Source organism: Eschrichtius robustus, chromosome 7, assembly GCF_028021215.1.
Source record: "Eschrichtius robustus isolate mEscRob2 chromosome 7, mEscRob2.pri, whole genome shotgun sequence".
Taxonomy (NCBI): domain Eukaryota; kingdom Metazoa; phylum Chordata; class Mammalia; order Artiodactyla; family Eschrichtiidae; genus Eschrichtius; species Eschrichtius robustus.
This window is the reverse complement of record NC_090830.1, coordinates 89,032,492-89,051,715: the sequence shown is the minus strand read 5'-3', so window position 1 is coordinate 89,051,715 and position 19,224 is coordinate 89,032,492. Positions and strand designations below refer to the sequence as shown.

Genomic DNA, 19,224 nt, shown 5'->3' with positions numbered 1-19,224 from the left:
TTAGAGATGATAAATTTGCAACTCAGCATATAAATGTTATTTGAAAGTACAGGATTAGAAGTCATTACAGAGAATGTAAGGAAAAGTACTGAACTGTGAAGAACTTGCAATACGTAATGGATGGAGAGAAGAGGAAGAAAAACTAGATAAGGAAATTGAGTAGGAGAAGCTAGAGTACCTGAAGGAAAATCATGTGAGTGATATTTTATAGAATCCAACAGAAAAGTGTTTCATGAAGGATCTGCTGAATTGGAATTCCTGCTGTAAAATCAATGAAAATGAGGACTGCAAAGCAGGCATTGGACTTTACAGCTTGGATAGAAGTGGTCTGAGCAGTGAGTACACAGCGAGGAAATGGGGTTGGCAAGTGTACACAACTTGTTAAAGATGTTAGAAGGAGAGAAGAAAAGGGGCAGCTAGAGATAAATGAGGGGTTCTGGAAGGTTTGATTATACAAGGGAACCTTGAAGCGTAGGATCCAAAACCCAGGGGGAGAGTGGTCTTAGGAGAAGGGATGCTGCATTTCTTGGCTAGGAGGAAAGGTGGGTGAAAATGTGAGTTTAATGGGAAGATGGAAAATAAGGTGGTTTATGAACAAAAGCTTCTTTTTTTTTCTTTCTTTCCGTAAAGTGGCGAAAGAAGTCATCTCTGAAAGGGAGAAAGAAAAAAGGAGGGGTATGTGGTGGCTGGAGGGGAGGAGCAAAGGGTTCAAATAGATGTTGCAGAAAGTGGAAAAGGAGGGAGCTGTCTAGGGAGAAAGTAGAATTTCTGGACATTATTGATGCCTTAGTTGAAGTTTGTATCACTGAAAACTCATGATTGCTGATCTCCCCATTGAGTATGTGTGTTTCCCCCTCTTCTTTAGTAGGCCCTATTAGCCAGAACCTGCACAAAATACAGAATATTGGATAGAATAATGAGAATTACCCTGGACTGGCATTTTGTCTGAGTAGATATGGAATGAACAGATAGAGAAGAAAGAATTTAGGTTATCAACCAGAGAGTGACTGAAATGATGGACTGTGCAGTTTAAAGTTTACTAACTGGACAGGGTGGGTGGGTAGGAGAAAGGAGAGAAGAGAGGTCAGTATACTGAGAGTCTTATTAAATAAAAGTCAAGAATAGGATTACTGGAACAAGCAAGTTGGATAGTTGGTAGTGATTAAAATATGGGTTATCTGATTTTAATATTTGAAAGTTGAAGCATTTTAGGACATGACAAGTTCTTGGATGAAACTGTGAACTGGTGGCTCAGATGGAATGTAGAAGACTGTTGATGGGAGAAGATTAAGGAACTGGGAGGTCAGGGGGTTGGAATTTGGTGGAATTCAGGATGATAGCGAAAGTGGCATGGAGGGGTAGATTGTAAATCTTCGTGTAAAATCCTTAAATGAAGAATAAGAGGTTGTTAGATGACAGATATGAGGAATATTAGAGGGTAACTAGCCAGGTGGCACAAGCCTCAAAGGAATGGGCTTTTATAAGATTGGGAAGTAGTAATAGTTGTATAAAGGGCAAGCCATCCTTCTCTGAGATACTAGAGGGCACTGCAGGAGAAGTAGCGTCCTTAGTCAGGTTTCAGTTAGGGCAAGGAGGTGATAGAGGGCATGACCCCCAGGTGGGTGTGAGTTTGCTGGTCACTGAGGCCTGAATACTCTGGACTTAAAAGGTACAGGGAGGTGGGGGCAGTGGGTTGTTGGATTAGGAGATGGGAAAGAAGTACAGGTACATTTTGAGTGTTAGAGTACAGGAGGAGGTAGATGACAAGATGTGTTTGCCCTCTCATACATATATTTTTAAAGTTTTCATCTTGATTTATCAGTCAAGGTCACACTTGGAAACATGGCGGGCCCCAGTTAGGCTCAAACCTGGAGGGTTTTAGGCTATTTACAAAGGTGTGGGAGGAATGTTAGGGAAAGCCTAGCCTGGGTTAGCTGCAGTGAAGCTATTATCCCCCAGTTTCACAGGGGCAAGCGATTAATTTAGCCGCTTAGAGGCCACCTTAAGAAGAGCAGTATCCTTCTGTTGAAGGGACCTCCTAAGGAGGGTGCTTGAGGAGGATAAAATATTTGAACCTAACTCTGCTCCTTCCCTCCTCTGTCCTGAGGCTCCTCATAGATGGAACCCAATGGAAGCCTGAGGGTAAGGAAACTTTGTTACAGGTCAGCCTCCCAGGGCTGAGATCAGGGTGGAGAGTAGATCTGGAAGGGCAAGTAGAAGATAACTGGTGCAGTATCTTAAAAAAAAAAAAAAAAAAACTGTGGAAATGTACACAATTAGGTAATCATTATCAAGATAGAGACTATTTCCCTCATGTCAAAAGTTCGTTCATGCTCCTTTGTGGTGGGTCCCTTCTCCCACCACCAACCCTGGCATCTACTGATCTGCTTTCTGTCCCTGCAGCCTTGTTTTTTCCAAAATTTCATATACCTGAGGTCATACAGTATGTAGCAGTTTCAGTCTGGCTTTTTTCATTTAGCATAATGCTTTTGAGAGTATTCCACGTTGTTGCATGTATCAGTTTTTTTTTTTAACATCTTTATTGGAGTATAATTGCTTTACAATGGTGTGTTAGTTTCTGCTTTATAACAAAGTGAATCAGTTATACATATACATATGTCCCCAGATCTCTTCCCTGTTGCATCTCCCTCCCTCCCACCCTCCCTATCCCACCCCTCTAGGTGGTCACAAAGCACCGAGCTGATCTCCCTGTGCTATGCGGCTGCTTCCCACTAGCTATCTATTTTACGTTTGGTAGTGTATATATGTCCATGCCAAAAATATGGAACGCTTCACAAATTTGCGTGTCATCCTTGTGCAGGGGCCATGCTAGTCTTCTCTGTATCATTCCAATTTTAGTATCTGTGCTGCCGAAGCGAGCACTGTTTCAGTATTTTTATTGTTGACTAGTATTCCATTGTACGTACCACAATCCATTCACTAGTTGAAGGACATTTGGGTTTTCAGTTTTTGGCAATTATGAATGAAGTTGCTTACAATTCCATTTAGGTTTTTGTGTAGAGATATGTCCACATTCCTCTTGGGGTACGTACCTAGGTGTGGATTGCTGGTCACGAAAATATTGAAATGCTTGCAAAGGATATACATTTTCTGTAAAATAATAATATAATTTCCTGTAAATATTGACATTTTAAAATAAAACTGACATGCAATAGGTATCATAGTGATTTCTTTAACTTTTTATTGTAAAAAAAAACAGATACAGAAAATCACACAATATAATAAAATATCTAGAAATACATGTTTTGCTTAGTGAATTATTATAGGAGCAACACTGTTGTAACCACCACCCACATCAAGGAACAGAATAGTGCCAGCCACTCCAGAAGCTCTTCCTTGTGTCCCCTCCTTCACCTCAAAGTAATTGCTATCGTGTCTTTTATTGTAATCACCTTCTTGCTTACAAATACATAAGTATTTGCTGTTCACTTTCGTACATTAACAAAAATAAAAAGAACAAGTTTTTCTTTAACAGCCAGAAGACTTACAGCACCTTTATCCTTTTTGAAATTGTATTTCTATCCCACTTCCCCTTTAGAATTTGATCCTAATGAATATGTCTTTTTTTTTTTTTTTTTTTTTTTTTTGACTGCTTTGGGTCTTTGTTGCTGCACGCAGGCTTTCTCTAGTTGTGGCGAGCGGGGGCTACTCTTCATTGCGGTGCACAGGCTTCTCATTGCGGTGGCTTCTCTTGTTGCGACACGCGGGCCCTAGGGTGCACGGGCTTCAGTAGTTGTGGCGTGTGGGCTCAGCAGTTGTGGCTCATGGGCTCTAGAGTGCAGGCTCAGTAGTTGTTGGAGCACGGGCTTAGTTGCTCTACGGCATGTGGGATCTTCCCAGACCAGGGATCGAACCTGTGTCCCCTGCATTGGCAGGTGGATTCTTAACCACTGCGCCACCAGGGAAGTCCCTGAATATATTTTTTAATGGTCATCTTTTCATAATTCTTTGTACAAAAATATGTGTATAAATTTAAATGTAAACTTTTAAGAATTTTCTGTGATTCTGATGCTTTAAGTATTTAAAAATTCTTCTTGGGCTTCCCTGGTGGCGCAGTGGTTGAGAATCCGCCTGCCGATGCAGGGGACACGGGTTCGAGCCCTGGTCTGGGAGGATCCCACATGCCGTGGAGCAACTGGGCCCGTGAGCCACAATTGCTGAGCCTGCGCGTCTGGAGCCTGTGCTCCGCAACAAGAGAGGCCGCGATAGTGAGAGGCCCGCGCACAGCGATGAAGAGTGGCCCCCGCTTGCCGCAACTAGGGAAAGCCCTCGCACAGAAACGAAGACCCAATACAGCCATAAATAAATAAATAAACCCAAAGGGGGGAAAAAAATTCTTCTAGATTAAGTTATGACCACAATTATTAGTGTATAATTGATCAAATGTGATTGCTGTGAGTCTTAAAGGCAAAGTTTATTGGAAATACACCTCTTAATGATATGCGTGGTGCCTTTTTTCAATTAGCTCATGTATATGTGGATGAATATTATTGCTAGAATTACGAAGTCTTTGGCATCAACCTATTCCTTTTTTTTTTTTTAATTGATTTATTTTTATTTTTGGCTGTGTTAGGTCTTCGTTTCTGTGCGAGGGCTTTCTCTAGTTGCGGCAAGCGGGGGACACTCTTCATTGCGGTGCGCGGGCCTCTCACTATCGCGGCCTCTCTTGTTGCGGAGCACAGGCTCCAGACGCGCAGGCTCAGTAGTTGTGGCTCACGGGCCCAGTTGCTCCGCGGCATGTGGGATCTTCCCAGACCAGGGCTCGAACCCGTGTCCCCTGCATTGACAGGCAGATTCTCAACCACTGCGCCACCCGGGAAGTCCCTATTCCTATTTTTTAATACGTGTAAATATTGGGATACCATATTGACAAAAATAAGAATGGAGAGAGTTTTGCTATGGTAGTTTCTATTTGGAGAGCAATAATTGGAACCACCTGACATGCAAAGGATTTGTTACCAAGACATTAGAGTTACTCAGTTATTAAGCACAGAAACTAATAATGTATCACATTATTTCTTTATAGGTCATGCCAGAGTAGAAGCAGTGTATCATAGATTAGGGGTAGGTGAGGGATATGCCATTATTTGTAACATGGGAGAAGAATGATTAATCCCAGATGGGTTGGTAGATCAGTTTTTGGACCAGAGTACATGAGGAAGATGGGGATTTAGAAATGAATGTCCCTAAAACTTAATTGTGCCTGTATATGTTTTGGAAGGTCTTTGTGTAACTCCAGGGGTCTGTGTATCTAGTTTGAAGAGTTAATTGTCAGGGTGGCCTACTGTTTGAGTATTGGCTTGGGTATGTGGGTGTGTTCCTTGTTCTTCTGCAAGGGTGGGCAGAGTTAGGCAGCTTGAGCAGGAGGCCACAGGAGCAGACAAGCTTCTTGGTGTGTGGGTGGGCAATGGCAGTGGGCAGTAAGGCTCTCCATGGGCTGTTGTTAATGAGGACTGAGGGGAAGTTGAGTTGACTTGGACTGCTCTGTGTAGTGGGCCCAGCTGAATGCTGCTTTTGAAGTTTTTTTGGCCATGCTGTGCGGCATGCAGGATGTTAAGTCCCCTGACTAGGGATTGAACCCGTGCCTCCTGCGGTAGAAGCGCAGATTTTTAACCACTGGACCACCAGGGAAGTCCCTGAAGTTGTTTTATATTTACTGTTTTATCTTTAAAATTACATGTTGGCTTTGTGTTTGATAGGTATGCTTTATAAAATATAAAAACATTTTAAATTATCACTTGAAATGCTTAACTTTTTAAGTACTTTTTACCTTCCAGATCTTTGAGTAAAACTGACCCACTGAAGATGATGTGCCATGTTTTTCCTGTGACTTTTTAAGTGCCCTTGATAGATAGCCACATACCTTCGCTGACAGTGAAAAATCAGTTCCCTTTCACAGAAGCAAGTGCTGTTAACAATTTCTTATATATACTTTCATAATCTTTAATATGCACAGCATGTAAATCTATGTATCCTTAAAAACAAACACATAAATGGGAGCATGATATATATCTGTGTATACTGTGTGTGTATAGTGTATTGTGCCTTAAAAAACACGGAAAAATCTTTAAGATGTACACATCAGTATTTATAAATCTACCTTGTTCTTTTTTAGCAGCTTCATGGTTTTCCATTATATGGATGTACCATACTTAAGTCTCTTAGGAGTAGTTTGGCTGTTTCTAGTCATTTGCTATTACAAATAAATGCTACTTGGAACATCATTCTACTTATGTTTTTGAGAGTCATGTCAGTATCGTGGCAGAAGATGTTTCTAGAAGTTGAAACATCTAGAATTGAAAAAGAATATACATTTAAATATTCAATTGATATTACCAAATTTCCCACTAACAGTGTGGCTTTTTTTTTCTAGCATATCATTCTGTCGAACTTTGGACTTTGTCTAGCTGAAAGTAGAAAAAAAATATTTTGTTTATTTTGGGGATTTAATTTTTTCTGCTTTAGAATATATACATCTTTATGTTTTAAAAATATCTGCACATGGTACAAAATGATAGTGGTTAGTTAAAAGCTTCCCAGCCCCTTTCTCCAGTTGTCCCAGTTCCTCTTGGCGTGATCGACCATTCATAATTTTGTTACCCTTTCTGACATATGCTGTGCACCTACAAGCAATACAAACAGTTACATATACGTGTGTGTATTTAGATCTGCAAAATGATAACGTGTTGTTTTGTACCTTGCTTTTTCACTTAATATATCTTGGGAATAATTCTATGTCAGTATATGAAAGTTTTCTTTCTGGCCTCCCTCCCTTTTTTATTTAAAAATACTGCTGCATGGTGTGTCAATTTACCTATGTTTTGTAATTTCTTAACCAGTTCCTTGTAGATGTCAGACCTTTGGGTTGCTTCCAGTGTTTTTGTTTTCTTTAAAAAGTTGCTTTATTTTTCAGACAATAAACACCACTTAACTATGTGGCTGTCAACTGTCTACAAACTGAAATCTACCGTCCCTCATCTGCAGAATGGGATACAGCTTCACATTTCCTTACCTGAAACCTTTGGGGCCAGATTTATCTTGAAATTGGGATTATTTTGGAATTTAGGAAGTGTATGTATTTTACATTAACACCCGTCAGGGGCTAGGTAGCACTCTAATCAAGACAGCTGTTTCTTCAGAAAAAGAAAATACTATCAGTAGCCTCACTTAGGTGAGGTCAGGTTTTGCTTCAAAATGCATTATGAGAAAACTTTGTTTTCAGAGCTTTTTAGATGTTAGAATTGTGGATAAAAGCTTGTGAACTTGTAATAGTACCTACATCAGATGGTTGCTAAGAGATCAAACGAATTAATAGATGGAAAGTATTTAGGACAGTACTAGGCACATACTGAGGGCTTAGTAAGTATAAATATAGTTCAACTTTGTTTTACTTTCTTCTTCCAGCTTTATTGAGATATAATTATATAACGTGTACTCTGATTTTTAATTGGGAATGAAATTGAGTGTCTTTTCATAAGTTATTAATTCATTCTATTTCTTTTTCTATTGATTGCTTTTATGTGTCTCTACCTGCTTCTTCTGCTGGGACATTCATTGGACTTATCGATGTGTAAGAATTCTTAGTATATATATATATTTTTTCATAGAAATCTTTTAAATTAATTAATTAGTTTATTTTTGTCTGCGCTGGGTCATCATTGCTGCGCGCAGGCTTTCTCTAGTTGTGGCGAGGGGGCTACTCTTCATTGCGGTACACGGGCTTCTCATTGCGGTGACTTCTCTTGTTGCAGAGCACAGGCTCTAGGCACGCGGGCTTCAGTAGTTGTGGCATGCAGGCTTCAGTAGTTGTGGCTCGCGGCCTCTAGAGCGCAGGCTCGGTAGTTGTGGTGCACGGGATTAGCTGCCCTGCGGCATGTGGGATCTTCCCGGACCAGGGCTCGAACCCTTGTCCCCTGCACTGGCAGGCGGATTCTTAATCACTGCGCCGCCACCAGGGAAGCCCTGAATTCTTAGTATATTAAGGAAATCAGCCTTTTGCGTTTCCTTCATGACAAATGATCATTTTTCATGTACTTATTTGGTAACAGTATAGTTTCTTTGGTGACGTCTGCTCACATTTTTTTGCTCAGTTTTAATCGGGTTGTTTATTTTCTCACTGAATTTTAAGAGTTCTTTATTCTGGGTACAAGTATTGTATCAGACATATTTATTGCAGACATTTTCTCTGACTCTGTGGCTTGTCTTTGCATTCTCTTAACAGTGTTTTTTGCAGAGCAGAAGTTACTGGTTTTGATGAAGCCCCATTTTATCAAATACTTCTTTTATGACAAGGGAGTACACTCTCCTCCCTAGGCATCCCCTTCATTGGACGGCTCTAATTGATTTGTTAAAGAAAATATTTATTTATTTATTTATTTAGCTGCACCAGGTCTTAGTTGTGGCACACAGGATCTACATTACAGCGTGTGGGATCTTCAGTTGCGGCATGCAGGATCTTTTAGTTGCGGCATGCAGGATCTTTTAGTTGCGGCCTGTGGGCTCTTAGTTGAGGCATGCGGGATCTAGTTCCCTGACCAAGGATTGAACCCGGTCCTCCTGCGTTGGGAGCGCAGAGTCTTAACCACTGGACCACCAGGGAAGTCCCTCTAATTGACCTTTAATGCTCATCAGTCCTTTTAGTTTCTGTGAATTTGAATGATTTCTACACATTGAATAAGTTTGTTCTCTCTTTGCATGACAGCCACTCAGATTAGAGGCAGCTTGCCATGTAATAGTGGCACATCCCCCCCGCCTCACAAATTAAACTTTTCTCGTTACCTCAACTGTATTTCATGGGTCATGGTCTCCAAAGCCACTTCTCTGTCATCTGTACAGTCTCCTTAGAAGTCAAAGGTTTTTGTTTAAATTTAGTATTTAGCACATCAGGTGATACTCATTGCAATTTGCCCAACACATTAGATTTTTACCTCTTCACCTCATCTAGACCTCTTATATTAATGTGGGTTAAGATGGTTTATCTGTTTTAGTATTTCAATTTTCAGCAGCCACCACTAGAGGTAGTTAATATGTATTAGAATTTGGTATGGTTCTTTTTATAAGATCTCTTGGTCATTGGTTTAATTGGCAGCCTTTGTCGTCATTGGCCTCTCTGGGCTGCCTTTTCTTCATCTCTATAATGATGGGTTTAGTGAAAAGTGAAAGGAAATATCTTCATTTTCTTCTAAGAAGGGTGAAGGTAGTATATATGCTGTTTGTATATACAGACTAGCATACAGTTATACAGGGGTGTGTGTGTATCCAGCTTCAATAAACATCAATTCATAGTCAGTCTTAATTCATTTTTATTACCACCTACTCCCTTTCAACAGTGGATTATTTTGAAGCAAATTCCAGACACTGTATTTCGTACATAAATATAATTCTTTAACAGCTCAGCACTCCAAAAAAAGATAACTGTAGGATCACTGTTACAGTTTAAGGTACTTAATATGTACCTTTGTTAATTTTTACTTTTTGTTTTTGTTTTTTTTTGTTAATTTTTACTTTTAAGGCTTTTGAATAGACTATTTATAGACAATATAAAATTCAAGAGGTATGGAAGACTTACCCTTTATCCTTCTGTCATCCCTTTCCCTAAGGGCAACCATATCTGTAGACCTGCCTCATTCTTTTTAACAGCTATATAGTATTCAGACATGTGGTTGTATGATAATTTAATTAGTTCTTTATTGATAGGTATTTGTATTGTTTATGAAAACAGAAATCAGGAAACAATGTTGTAGTGAGTTTCCTTGTTACTTATGTTATTCATACTCATGGAGAGTTATTTGTAGAGTAAATAAAACAGCTTGCTTCAGGGTCAGTCTATTTCTTTCATATGTACATTTTTAATTTTAAAAAGTATTACCAAATTGCTCTCTGTAGTGATTGTACTAAGATATACTCCTACAGAAATGTAGTTTTATTTATTTTTATTGCTCTGCAGTATTTCTTTGTATTAATAGACCACTTTTGATTGTACTGTTAATGGATGTTTATATTTCTTTGTTTTGGAATGATGTTGTCATAAGTGTACTTCCCTTACGTTGAACTACGTGGAATTGCTAATACTTGATTATTTTAAAAGTGGAAGTTTTGTATGGTTAAGTTTAATAAGTCGTTTAGTGCATGTATGCATACATTTCTTTTAGTAAGTACTTTGAAGTGGAATTTCTGGGTCATAGGGTAACTGTTACGTTTAGCTTTTGTAGATAATGCCAGAGTGGTTGTTCCCATTTCCATTCTGAACAGTTGAAGTTGCTTTACCTCCTCCGCAATACTTGGCATTGTGAATTATAACTCTCTCGGCGGTTGTTTAGTAGCATCTCATTATGGTTTCAGTTGCATCTTCCTAATAACCAATGAATGTCAATGCCTTTTAATATATTTATATTTTATATGTTTATTGAATATCCTTTTTTATCAAGTGACTGGTCAAGTCTCTTGATCATTTTTCTATTTTAAATTTTTATTGGGTGTCTTATTGAGTTGGGGCATTCTTTACATAGTTGTAATCAACCCCCAGCCCTGACCCGGCCCCACACACACACACACACACACACACACACACTCACTCTCTTTCTCTCTCTCTCTGGTATGGTAGTTCTCTTAAATAACGTTTTTTGGTGTGTGTGTGTGTGTTTTAATCTTTTCTTTTTTTCTTTTTTTTTTTTTGGCTGCGCTGAAGCATGCAGGATCTTAGTTCCCTGACCAGGGATCGAACCTATGTCCCCTGCAGTGGAAGTGTGGAGTCTTAACCACTGGACTGCCAGGGAATTCCCTAAATAGTGGTTTTTTAATGGACATTTAATTTTGATGAAATTTCTTTTGCTTTATGGTTAAAGATAAAAGATGTTCCAGTATACATTATTGAATAATCCTTCCCATAGAGATTTGAAATTCTGCAATTAACATATACTGATTTCCCACAGCTATTTTGCTCCTTCTCTTGTCCTTTGCCAATTAAAAAATATATTTTGGAGTGTTTGAAAACCTGCTAAAGTTATAGATACTCTCCCTGAAAAATGTGTGCACAGGCATTTTTTTTCACACAGTGTCACAAGATTTGCAGATCCCATGAAATCATTCATAAATCTCTGATCAAACCTCCCTTCCCACTTTTTAAATACTTCAGAGTTCACTTTACGCATGGAAGCCTTAAATTATCCCACCTGATTATTTTCCTGTATAAAACCATATATACTCATATTATTGCAGGTACTGATGTGTTTTTATTTTTAAGGGAATCTTCTGTTTCCTTTCAAAATTAAGAATCTTAAGGGAATAATAGGCATTTAATTAATCTTTAATGTGAGGTTGCGTACTGTTTTTTAGATAAGCAGAATGAGGCTTAGAGAGGCAATACGACTTGCCAAATTTTTACACGTCTAGTTATTGTCTTAGCTGTGTGGTTCAATACCATGTTTCTCAAATTCCACGTAGCCTTTATTATGCTAAATTCTCTCCCTTGTGTAATACCGAATATACAAAAGATTGAGTACCTATCCAGTGATACTAAAATCTAGTGATATTAAAAAGCATTTATTAAGTATCTTTGCAGATGGTGCTAGGCTAAGTCTTCTGCTGAAAACTTTCTACATATCCAATCTTCACCCTTTAGACTGAGGAAGAACAGTAGGCCTTAGAATGTAGTTTTGGATTCCTTGCTTGAAGCTGATAGACATGGGACCTAAGGGAATATTGATGAACATACAGGTTAAATTCCACTGAGAAATGTCTCACTAAAAGATTATTAAAAATATATGCTATATTGTGGCAGAGTCGTAACAGCTGTGATAATTTGCATTTGTGTGATGCTCTGTAACCTGCATATATCCTTAGATACATCTTCTTTTATCTTCTTTTATCTGTTCAACTTGCCCTTGAGACAGATTTTATTAGCTCATTTTTTCAGATGAAGAAATTGTCCCAACTTCTTTTTTTTTTTAATGTTTATTTTATTTTATTTTTGGCTGCGTCAGGGCTTAGTTGCGGCACGTGGGATCCTCCGCTCTGGCCTGTGGGCTCCTTCGCTCTGGCCTGTGGGTTCCTTGTTGTGGTGCATGGGCTCCAGAGCGCATGGGCTCTGTAGTTGTGGTGCATGGGCTCTAGTTTTGGCCTGCGTGCTCAGTAGTTGCAGTGTGCAGGCTTAGTTGCCCTGCAGCATGTGGGATCTTAGTTTCCTGACCAGGGATTGAACCCGAGTCCCCTGCATTGGAAGGCGGATTCTTAACCACTGGACCACCAGGGAAGTCCCTGTCCCAAGTTAAGGTGACTTGCCTAAGGTCATTTTAGCCACTAAGTGGCAGAGGTGGCACTCATCCGTTTAACTCCTAAACTGTTATCTTTGCTAGAAATACATTTCTGTTTATATAGCTGGTTTAGATTAAAACAGAGTAAATACTGATATTTATCTTCTGTTTAAAAAAAAAAAAAGGCGCGAGGGCGTACCAGGTTGGACATTTGAGCAAAGATAGATGAGTATGCTTCCTTGCTAAGGTGGTGTGAGTGAGCCTTGTTGGCATACAGAAAAGGGTTTAGCCACCTAAGAACTGGAAATAAAGATTTCCAGGTAGAAATGTTGCAGAAGCCCTGAAGTGTCTCAGTAAAAGCCATTTTAAAAGAAAAAAAAACCAACTCATTTTTGTTTCCCCTCCCCGCCCTTGATGTTTTGAGATATAAAGTGAGTTTATCTGACAAGGAAGCTGGGATGTTTGAGGAAGGAGGGCAGTTGAAAGTAGTTGCTATTTTGCATTTTAGGACAAGATAGCCTTGCTTTCTCTTCTGAAGGTATAGTTAAGAATATTTCTTGAAGACCTAAATGATGAAGGACTGTAGAAAGCATTTATTTTATATATCAGAATACTGTTGTGGAAAACTTAGATAGCTTTCCTTGTGCAGAACTCTTTGTTGATTAAATTAGTTTTTATCTATGCATTGTATTTCTGAAGTTTAAAAATTATATAATATACTTTAATAATTCATCTGTAGGATTATTTATGCTATATAATTGAATACATGAATAAATTGTATTTACTAGTGACATAACTTTTAGTGACAAAACTTCTTTCTCTGAGGCTCTTTATTACTCTTTGCACTTAAATTTATAAGGTATACTCACAACAGAGTTAGATTTACATGTGAAAGGCAGCCCATGAGAATAGTAACTGTTAAAACACAACACATATTCTCTGACTTTAGGGGAAATGGGAGTGGTAAGTAAAACAAAGTAGTAATTTTTAAAAACATGGATAATAAAGTTTACTGTAACATAACCTTTTTTTTTTTTAAGTCAGAAGGATGTTTATTACATAAAACAATTAGAAACAGCTTAAATAAATTTTGTGACATTAAGACAGTAGAATGCTATGTAACTAAAAGTGGTGTGGTATAACGTTTAATGACATCTCATAGACGTCTGTGTAGCTAAGCATACAAAGCATTCCCATAGGCATTTTTTAGCAAATAATTCCTTTAATAATGCTGTAAAGTAGTATGGGTCAGTGGCTTCCCTTTTGAGCACAGGAGGGAATTGAAGCCCTCAGGAAAACGCCCGAAGTTGAGGGTCTTGCCTGAGCTCTATAGGGCTAGTTGGTTAGGGCAACACAAGTCTCCAAATTCAGCTACTAGTGCTCTTTCCACTTGTTATGAGAGCACGGGTATCATTTCTTCAGGTTTGGTTTTAAACTTGGCTTTGCTTCTGCCCCTTTAAGAAAGTATCAGATGTCAGAGTCCGCTTTTAATTCTTATCTTTTCAGTATTGTATACTTAGTGATTTGGTACTTCTGAGATTATGAAAACTATAGTTCCTTGCCTTTGGCTGGGAAATATCCAAGAATAAAACAGGTATACCTATAAATTAATTGCTTTGTAGAGGTAAGTAAATATAAATTACATTTACACCCATTGGGTAGCATTAAAAATTGTACAGTGAATTCATGTAAAGCATCCCTTTGCTTTTATTTGATGGTTTGTTAATTGAGATTTGTAAATGACTTTTCTTAAATATAGGTGGTTTTTTGTTTTGTTTTTTGGTAATTTTATTATTTGGCATAAACATTTAACCCGACTTTTTCTACTAACAAGTGCTTGGAGAATTAATTGTAGTACCAGTTTGAATCACATTTCCATCTCATTTAGAAAAATTTAAAAAATATTTCTGATGATAAAATTAAAGACAACAAAAATGAATTCCCCAAGTACAAAATGAATAGGCAATTTAAGATTTACCACTGGCTGATATGGATAAATAGCCACTGTAGCCATGTAATTTAGGCATCAGAGCCACTGTTTAAAAAAAAAAAAAGAGCCTTGAAGTTGTATGGCTTTTAGGATTAGAAAAAAGAATGGAAAGCAGAAATAGCTAAAGAAACCTGACCCTGGAACAGGTTTCTAGACAGAGCTGGCATGCCATATGGGCAACCCTACCCCAGAGAAATAGATACTGCCAGAATGTTTTCATTAATTGTGTTACGTTGTTTAGGTTCTATTAAATAATTTTTAAACATTTTTTTAAAACATCTTTATTGGAGTATAATTGCTTTACAGTGGTTAAACATTTTTATTTGAAAAATCCATAGTACGTCTTAGAAGGTTTGGCCGAGTTATTTATATGTCATTCTGAATTGATCCTGTTGTTTAACACTGCTGAAATCTCTTGAGTTTAGGGTGACGATTTTAAGGGACTTGGATGCCTAGGGAGAGGTCACTGGAAGACATGAGAGCTGTATACTGGAAGGGGAATTATCAGATTTGTAAACGTTTATTTTTTTCACAATTTAAAATTATTGCAATTATTTCATAATTAATTGTACTATTAGTTAACCAAATGTCCCTTTTATTTGTTAACTTTTACATTGCTGTCACTCATATTTTTATCCTTTGACTTATTTTTCATTTTTATAGATAAAGTGGAGAACTTTAGTGAAGAACATGAAGAAAATAGTCACTATATTTACAAAAATGCTGAAGACAGTACTAAGAAACCCAATGCAGAAACTACAGTGGCTTCTGGATACAAAGCTGATGAAATCAAAGAAACAAATGATACTTGGAACTCCCAGCTTGGAAGAAGGTCAGAATCTCCATCAGAAACATCTTCAATCAAGGGATCTGTAAGAACTGGTTTGTATGAATGGGATAATGACTTTGAAGATAGCAGATCAGAAGATTGTATTTTAAGTTTGGATAGTGATCCTCTTTTGGAGATGAAGGATGAGGATTTTAAAAATCGGTTGGAAAATCTAAATGAAGCCATTGAAGAAGACATCATGCAAAGTGTTCTTAGGCCAAGCAACTGTAGGACGTATTGTAGGGCCAATAAAGCAAAATCCTCACAAGGAGCATCAAATTTTGATAAGCTAATGGACGGCACCAGTCAGGCCTTAGCCAAAGCAAACAGTGAATCAAGTAAAGATGGCCTGAATCAGGCAAAGAAAGGCAGTGTAAGTTGTGGGACCAGTTTTAGAGGGACGGTTGGATGGACTAGAGATTATACTGTTTTACATCCATCTTGCTTGTCAGTTTGTAATGTTACCATACAGGATACTATGGAACGCAGCATGGATGAGTTCACTGCATCAACTCCTGCAGATTTGGGAGAAGCTGGCCGGCTAAGAAAAAAAGCAGATATTGCAACGTCTAAGACCACTACTAGATTTCGACCTAGTAATACTAAATCTAAAAAGGATGTTAAACTTGAATTTTTTGGTTTTGAAGATCATGATGAGACAGGAGGTGATGAAGGAGGTTCTGGGAGTTCTAATTACAAAATTAAGTATTTTGGCTTTGATGATCTCAGTGAAAGTGAAGATGATGAAGATGATGACTGTCAAGTGGAAAGAAAGACAAACAAAAAAAGATCTAAAACGGCTCCATCACCCTCCTTGCAGCCTCCTCCAGAAAGCAGTGATAATTCCCAGGACAGTCAGTCTAGTACTAATAATGCAGGTAAGACTTAAAAAAAAAACTACTAGTAAACGTGTTTTTCAGGCTTAAATAACAGCTACTTGGTTTCCTCCTGGATACTCAGTTTTAGCTTGCTACTACATTTAATTTTAACAGGAGTACCTATTTAGTGCCGAAGATTACCTTATCCAAAGATAACAGCATTTAAATGTTAATAAAGTCCCACCTTTTAAGGAACCAGTTTGTAAATTGGGGAGTCTTTTCATATTTGTATTTTAATTCTACCATTAGCACTTGAGAATTTTAAAGTGTGTGTGTGTGTGTGTATAGGGATACTGAACATCTTGATGTTTCAGCTTTGAAAAACTAAATGCAATGGAGACATAGGGATAGATTTTGGTCATTTAGAACTATATTGATATTAGGTGGTTGTAATGAGGGAAATATTAGAAAATTAAAATAAAAAAGCGTAATCAATCAATAAATGTTAAAAAACATTCTAAAGAAATCTTAAATTTATGAAGTTAAGATTAAATCTTAAGAATCATCCTCGTAAGTTGACTTAATAAAATTAAAAAGTGCTAGTTAAGTATTTATACACTCTTATCAGTGAAAAATTAATTTGTCCCTTAAGATAGTAGGACCAGTAATGACTTGAAGTCCTTGAGGAGTTGATAGTCTCCACTGAGACAAACAAAAGAAATAGGTTAGCTTTGCTATGAGTAAGTCACTACTTGACAAGGGCTTTGTTAAGTGGATTGACTGTTGAGCGAGGAAGAGTATGTGAAAGCCTCTGGGATACAGGGGCTAAATTTATTTGTATTTAACCAAATACATTTTTCCTATATCAGTTTACTTGTTAAATAGAGCTTTTGTCCTTTTAGGGTCATAGAACAAGAGTCATTATGGTGAGTTAGAACTATCATAGTAGGGACTTCTCCTGGTGGTCCAGTGTTTAAGACACCATGCTCCCGGGACTTTCCTGGTGGTGCAGTTGGTTAAGAATCTGCCTGCTAACGCAGGGGACACGGGTTTGAGCCCTGGTCCAGGAAGATCCCACGTGCCGCGGGGCAACTAAGCCCGTGCGCCACAACTACTGAGCCTGAGCCCATGAGCCACAACCACTGAAGCCCACGCGCGTAGAGCCTGTGCTCCGCAACAAGAGAAACTACCACAATGAGAAGCCCGCGCACAGGAGTGAAGAGTAGCCCCTGCTGTCTGCAACTAGAGAAAGCCCGTGCACAGCAACGAAGACCCAATGCAGCCAAAAATAAATAAATAAATAAATATATTTAAAAAAAAAAAGACTCCATGCTCCCAATGCAGGGGACCTGGGTTCTGATCCCTGGTCAGGAAACTAGATCCCTCATGCCGCAACTAAGAGCCCACAGGCTGCAACTAAAGATCCCATAGTATTTTTACATATAGATTCTCTTATAGAGTGTCTCATACTTGAGGCTACCTACCATTTTGCTTCATTTGGCCTAAAAATAGGTTTGCTAAAAATAAGAGTATTTTCAGAATTCAACGTTGTGTTGAATTGCTTCTGAAGAACTGAAGTTTGCTGCAGCCTTGCTAGTCGCTTGAGATATGACTGGTTAGACAGCTTTACATTTGCTTTCTCAGGAGGGTGGTTAGTAATTATGTATTGAAACCTGAGCTCCAGTCCTGCTACAACCTTCTTAGCTCTTATCCTAACCTTGATAGCAAATTATCCTAAATCATTAGGCTCCCTTTGAAAAACGTCATGTTGATACCAAATATGTTTAAAAATTAGAGACTGTTTGATTGATATATCCAAAGTTGGAATCTGAGTCTTCATACAGTGTATGAAACAGCAAACATTTTTCAGGGTTGGGATAGAGAAAAGTCTTCCTAGTTTTTAAAAAATACTTATTTATTTAGGCTGTGCTGGGTCTTAGTTGCCGTACACGGGATCTTCGTTGCTGCGTGCAGGCTCTTTAGTTGCGGCACGTGGGATCTTTAGCTGCGGCATGCGGAATCTTTAGCTGTGGCATGCGAACTCTTAGTTGCGGCATGCACATGGGATCTAGTTCCCTAACCAGGGATCGAAGCTGGGCCCCTTGCATTGGGAGCGTGGAGTCTTAGCCACTGGACCACCAGGGAAGTCCCCTTCCTATTTTTTTCTTTTTTGTTTTCGTTTAGGCTAGAAAAAAATATAACCATTTGGAAATTAATGTAATCCTTTGGTTAGTTTTGTGGGAGTACCACAGACCACTGGACTGCATTGTACTAGGTCATTCTGTATCTTTTGCCAAGGATATAGCTATATCCTTTTTTGGGTTTTTTTAAAAATGTGGCCTCTTCAGATGTAAGCAGGCATTCTTTGAAGGCCAACATGATTCAGTGTACTTAAATTCTAGAAAAATGTTACAGGTACATATCACCTGATGGGGTGTGTGTGTGTGTGTGTGTGTGTTTAAACTAGACCATGCCAGTGTTAATGTTGATAGATAACTAGCAGTTATATGAACTTTGAAGAACAAATTATTCTGGAAAAGAATTGATTTTGCCAGTAAAACTGGAGCACATACATAGCAACTAGGTTTCTGATTTTCTTTTAGAGTAGGGGACAAGCAGGGAGTGAGCACGGGAGAATGAGACTTAATATCATTGGAGTATTTTGTCAACTCTGTGGTGCTTTTATTCCTTTATTTTTTTCTCCCCACAATATGCCTCTTTCTCCTCAAAATGTTCATAGGTTGTCTGGTAGATAATTTGAAATAATAGAAAGCTAGCTAGTTTTGATTACCATTTCAGAAAACTTGGATTTTACAGAGGATTTGCCTGGTGTGCCTGAAAGTGTGAAGAAGCCCCCAAATAAACAAGGAGATAAATCAAAGGAAAATACCAGAAAGATTTTTAGTGGCCCCAAACGGGTAAGTAAAGCACTATCAGTGATTTGTATTATTGTTGGAGGGCTCAACTCTTAATTTTTTAATTTAAAAATTACTAACAAACATCGTGGCAATTAAATTTTGTCTTTCAAAGGATATATATAAATTATTTTTTAAAAGCATTGTAACCATTTTTTGAAGTGTTGTAAAACATATATAACATAGTCTTTATTATATGCAAGTGTACAATTCAGTGACATTAAATACATTCATAGTGTTGTATAACCGTCACCATTACCTATAACCAAAACTTTTTCATCATCTCTAACAAAAACACTGTACACATTAAACAATAACTCCACCTTGACCTTCCCAGCCTCTGGTAAACACAGTTTTACTTTCTGTCTCTATAAATTTGCCTATTCTAGGTGCCTCATAT

The 19,224-nt window shown here is 38.1% G+C and overlaps 1 protein-coding gene and 1 non-coding gene across 3 annotated transcripts in view; one reads left to right on the top strand and one right to left on the bottom strand.

The window, feature by feature from the left end:
- WAPL (WAPL cohesin release factor) overlaps window positions 1-19,224 on the top strand; it is a 75,935-nt gene that overhangs the window by 9,397 nt on the left and 47,314 nt on the right. Inside the window, exons 3-4 of one of the 2 annotated variants that reach the window (XM_068548010.1) lie at window positions 14,926-15,969; window positions 18,727-18,827. In XM_068548010.1, coding sequence (XP_068404111.1) covers window positions 14,926-15,969; window positions 18,727-18,827 — 1,145 coding nt within the window. Of the gene's footprint in view, window positions 1-14,925; window positions 15,970-18,708; window positions 18,828-19,224 lie in introns of both variants that reach the window. The other variant, XM_068548009.1, reaches the window with a different exon arrangement.
- LOC137767900 (U6 spliceosomal RNA) lies at window positions 2,777-2,883 on the bottom strand. The gene has a single exon (XR_011074591.1). It is a non-coding gene; the product is annotated as a U6 spliceosomal RNA (small nuclear RNA).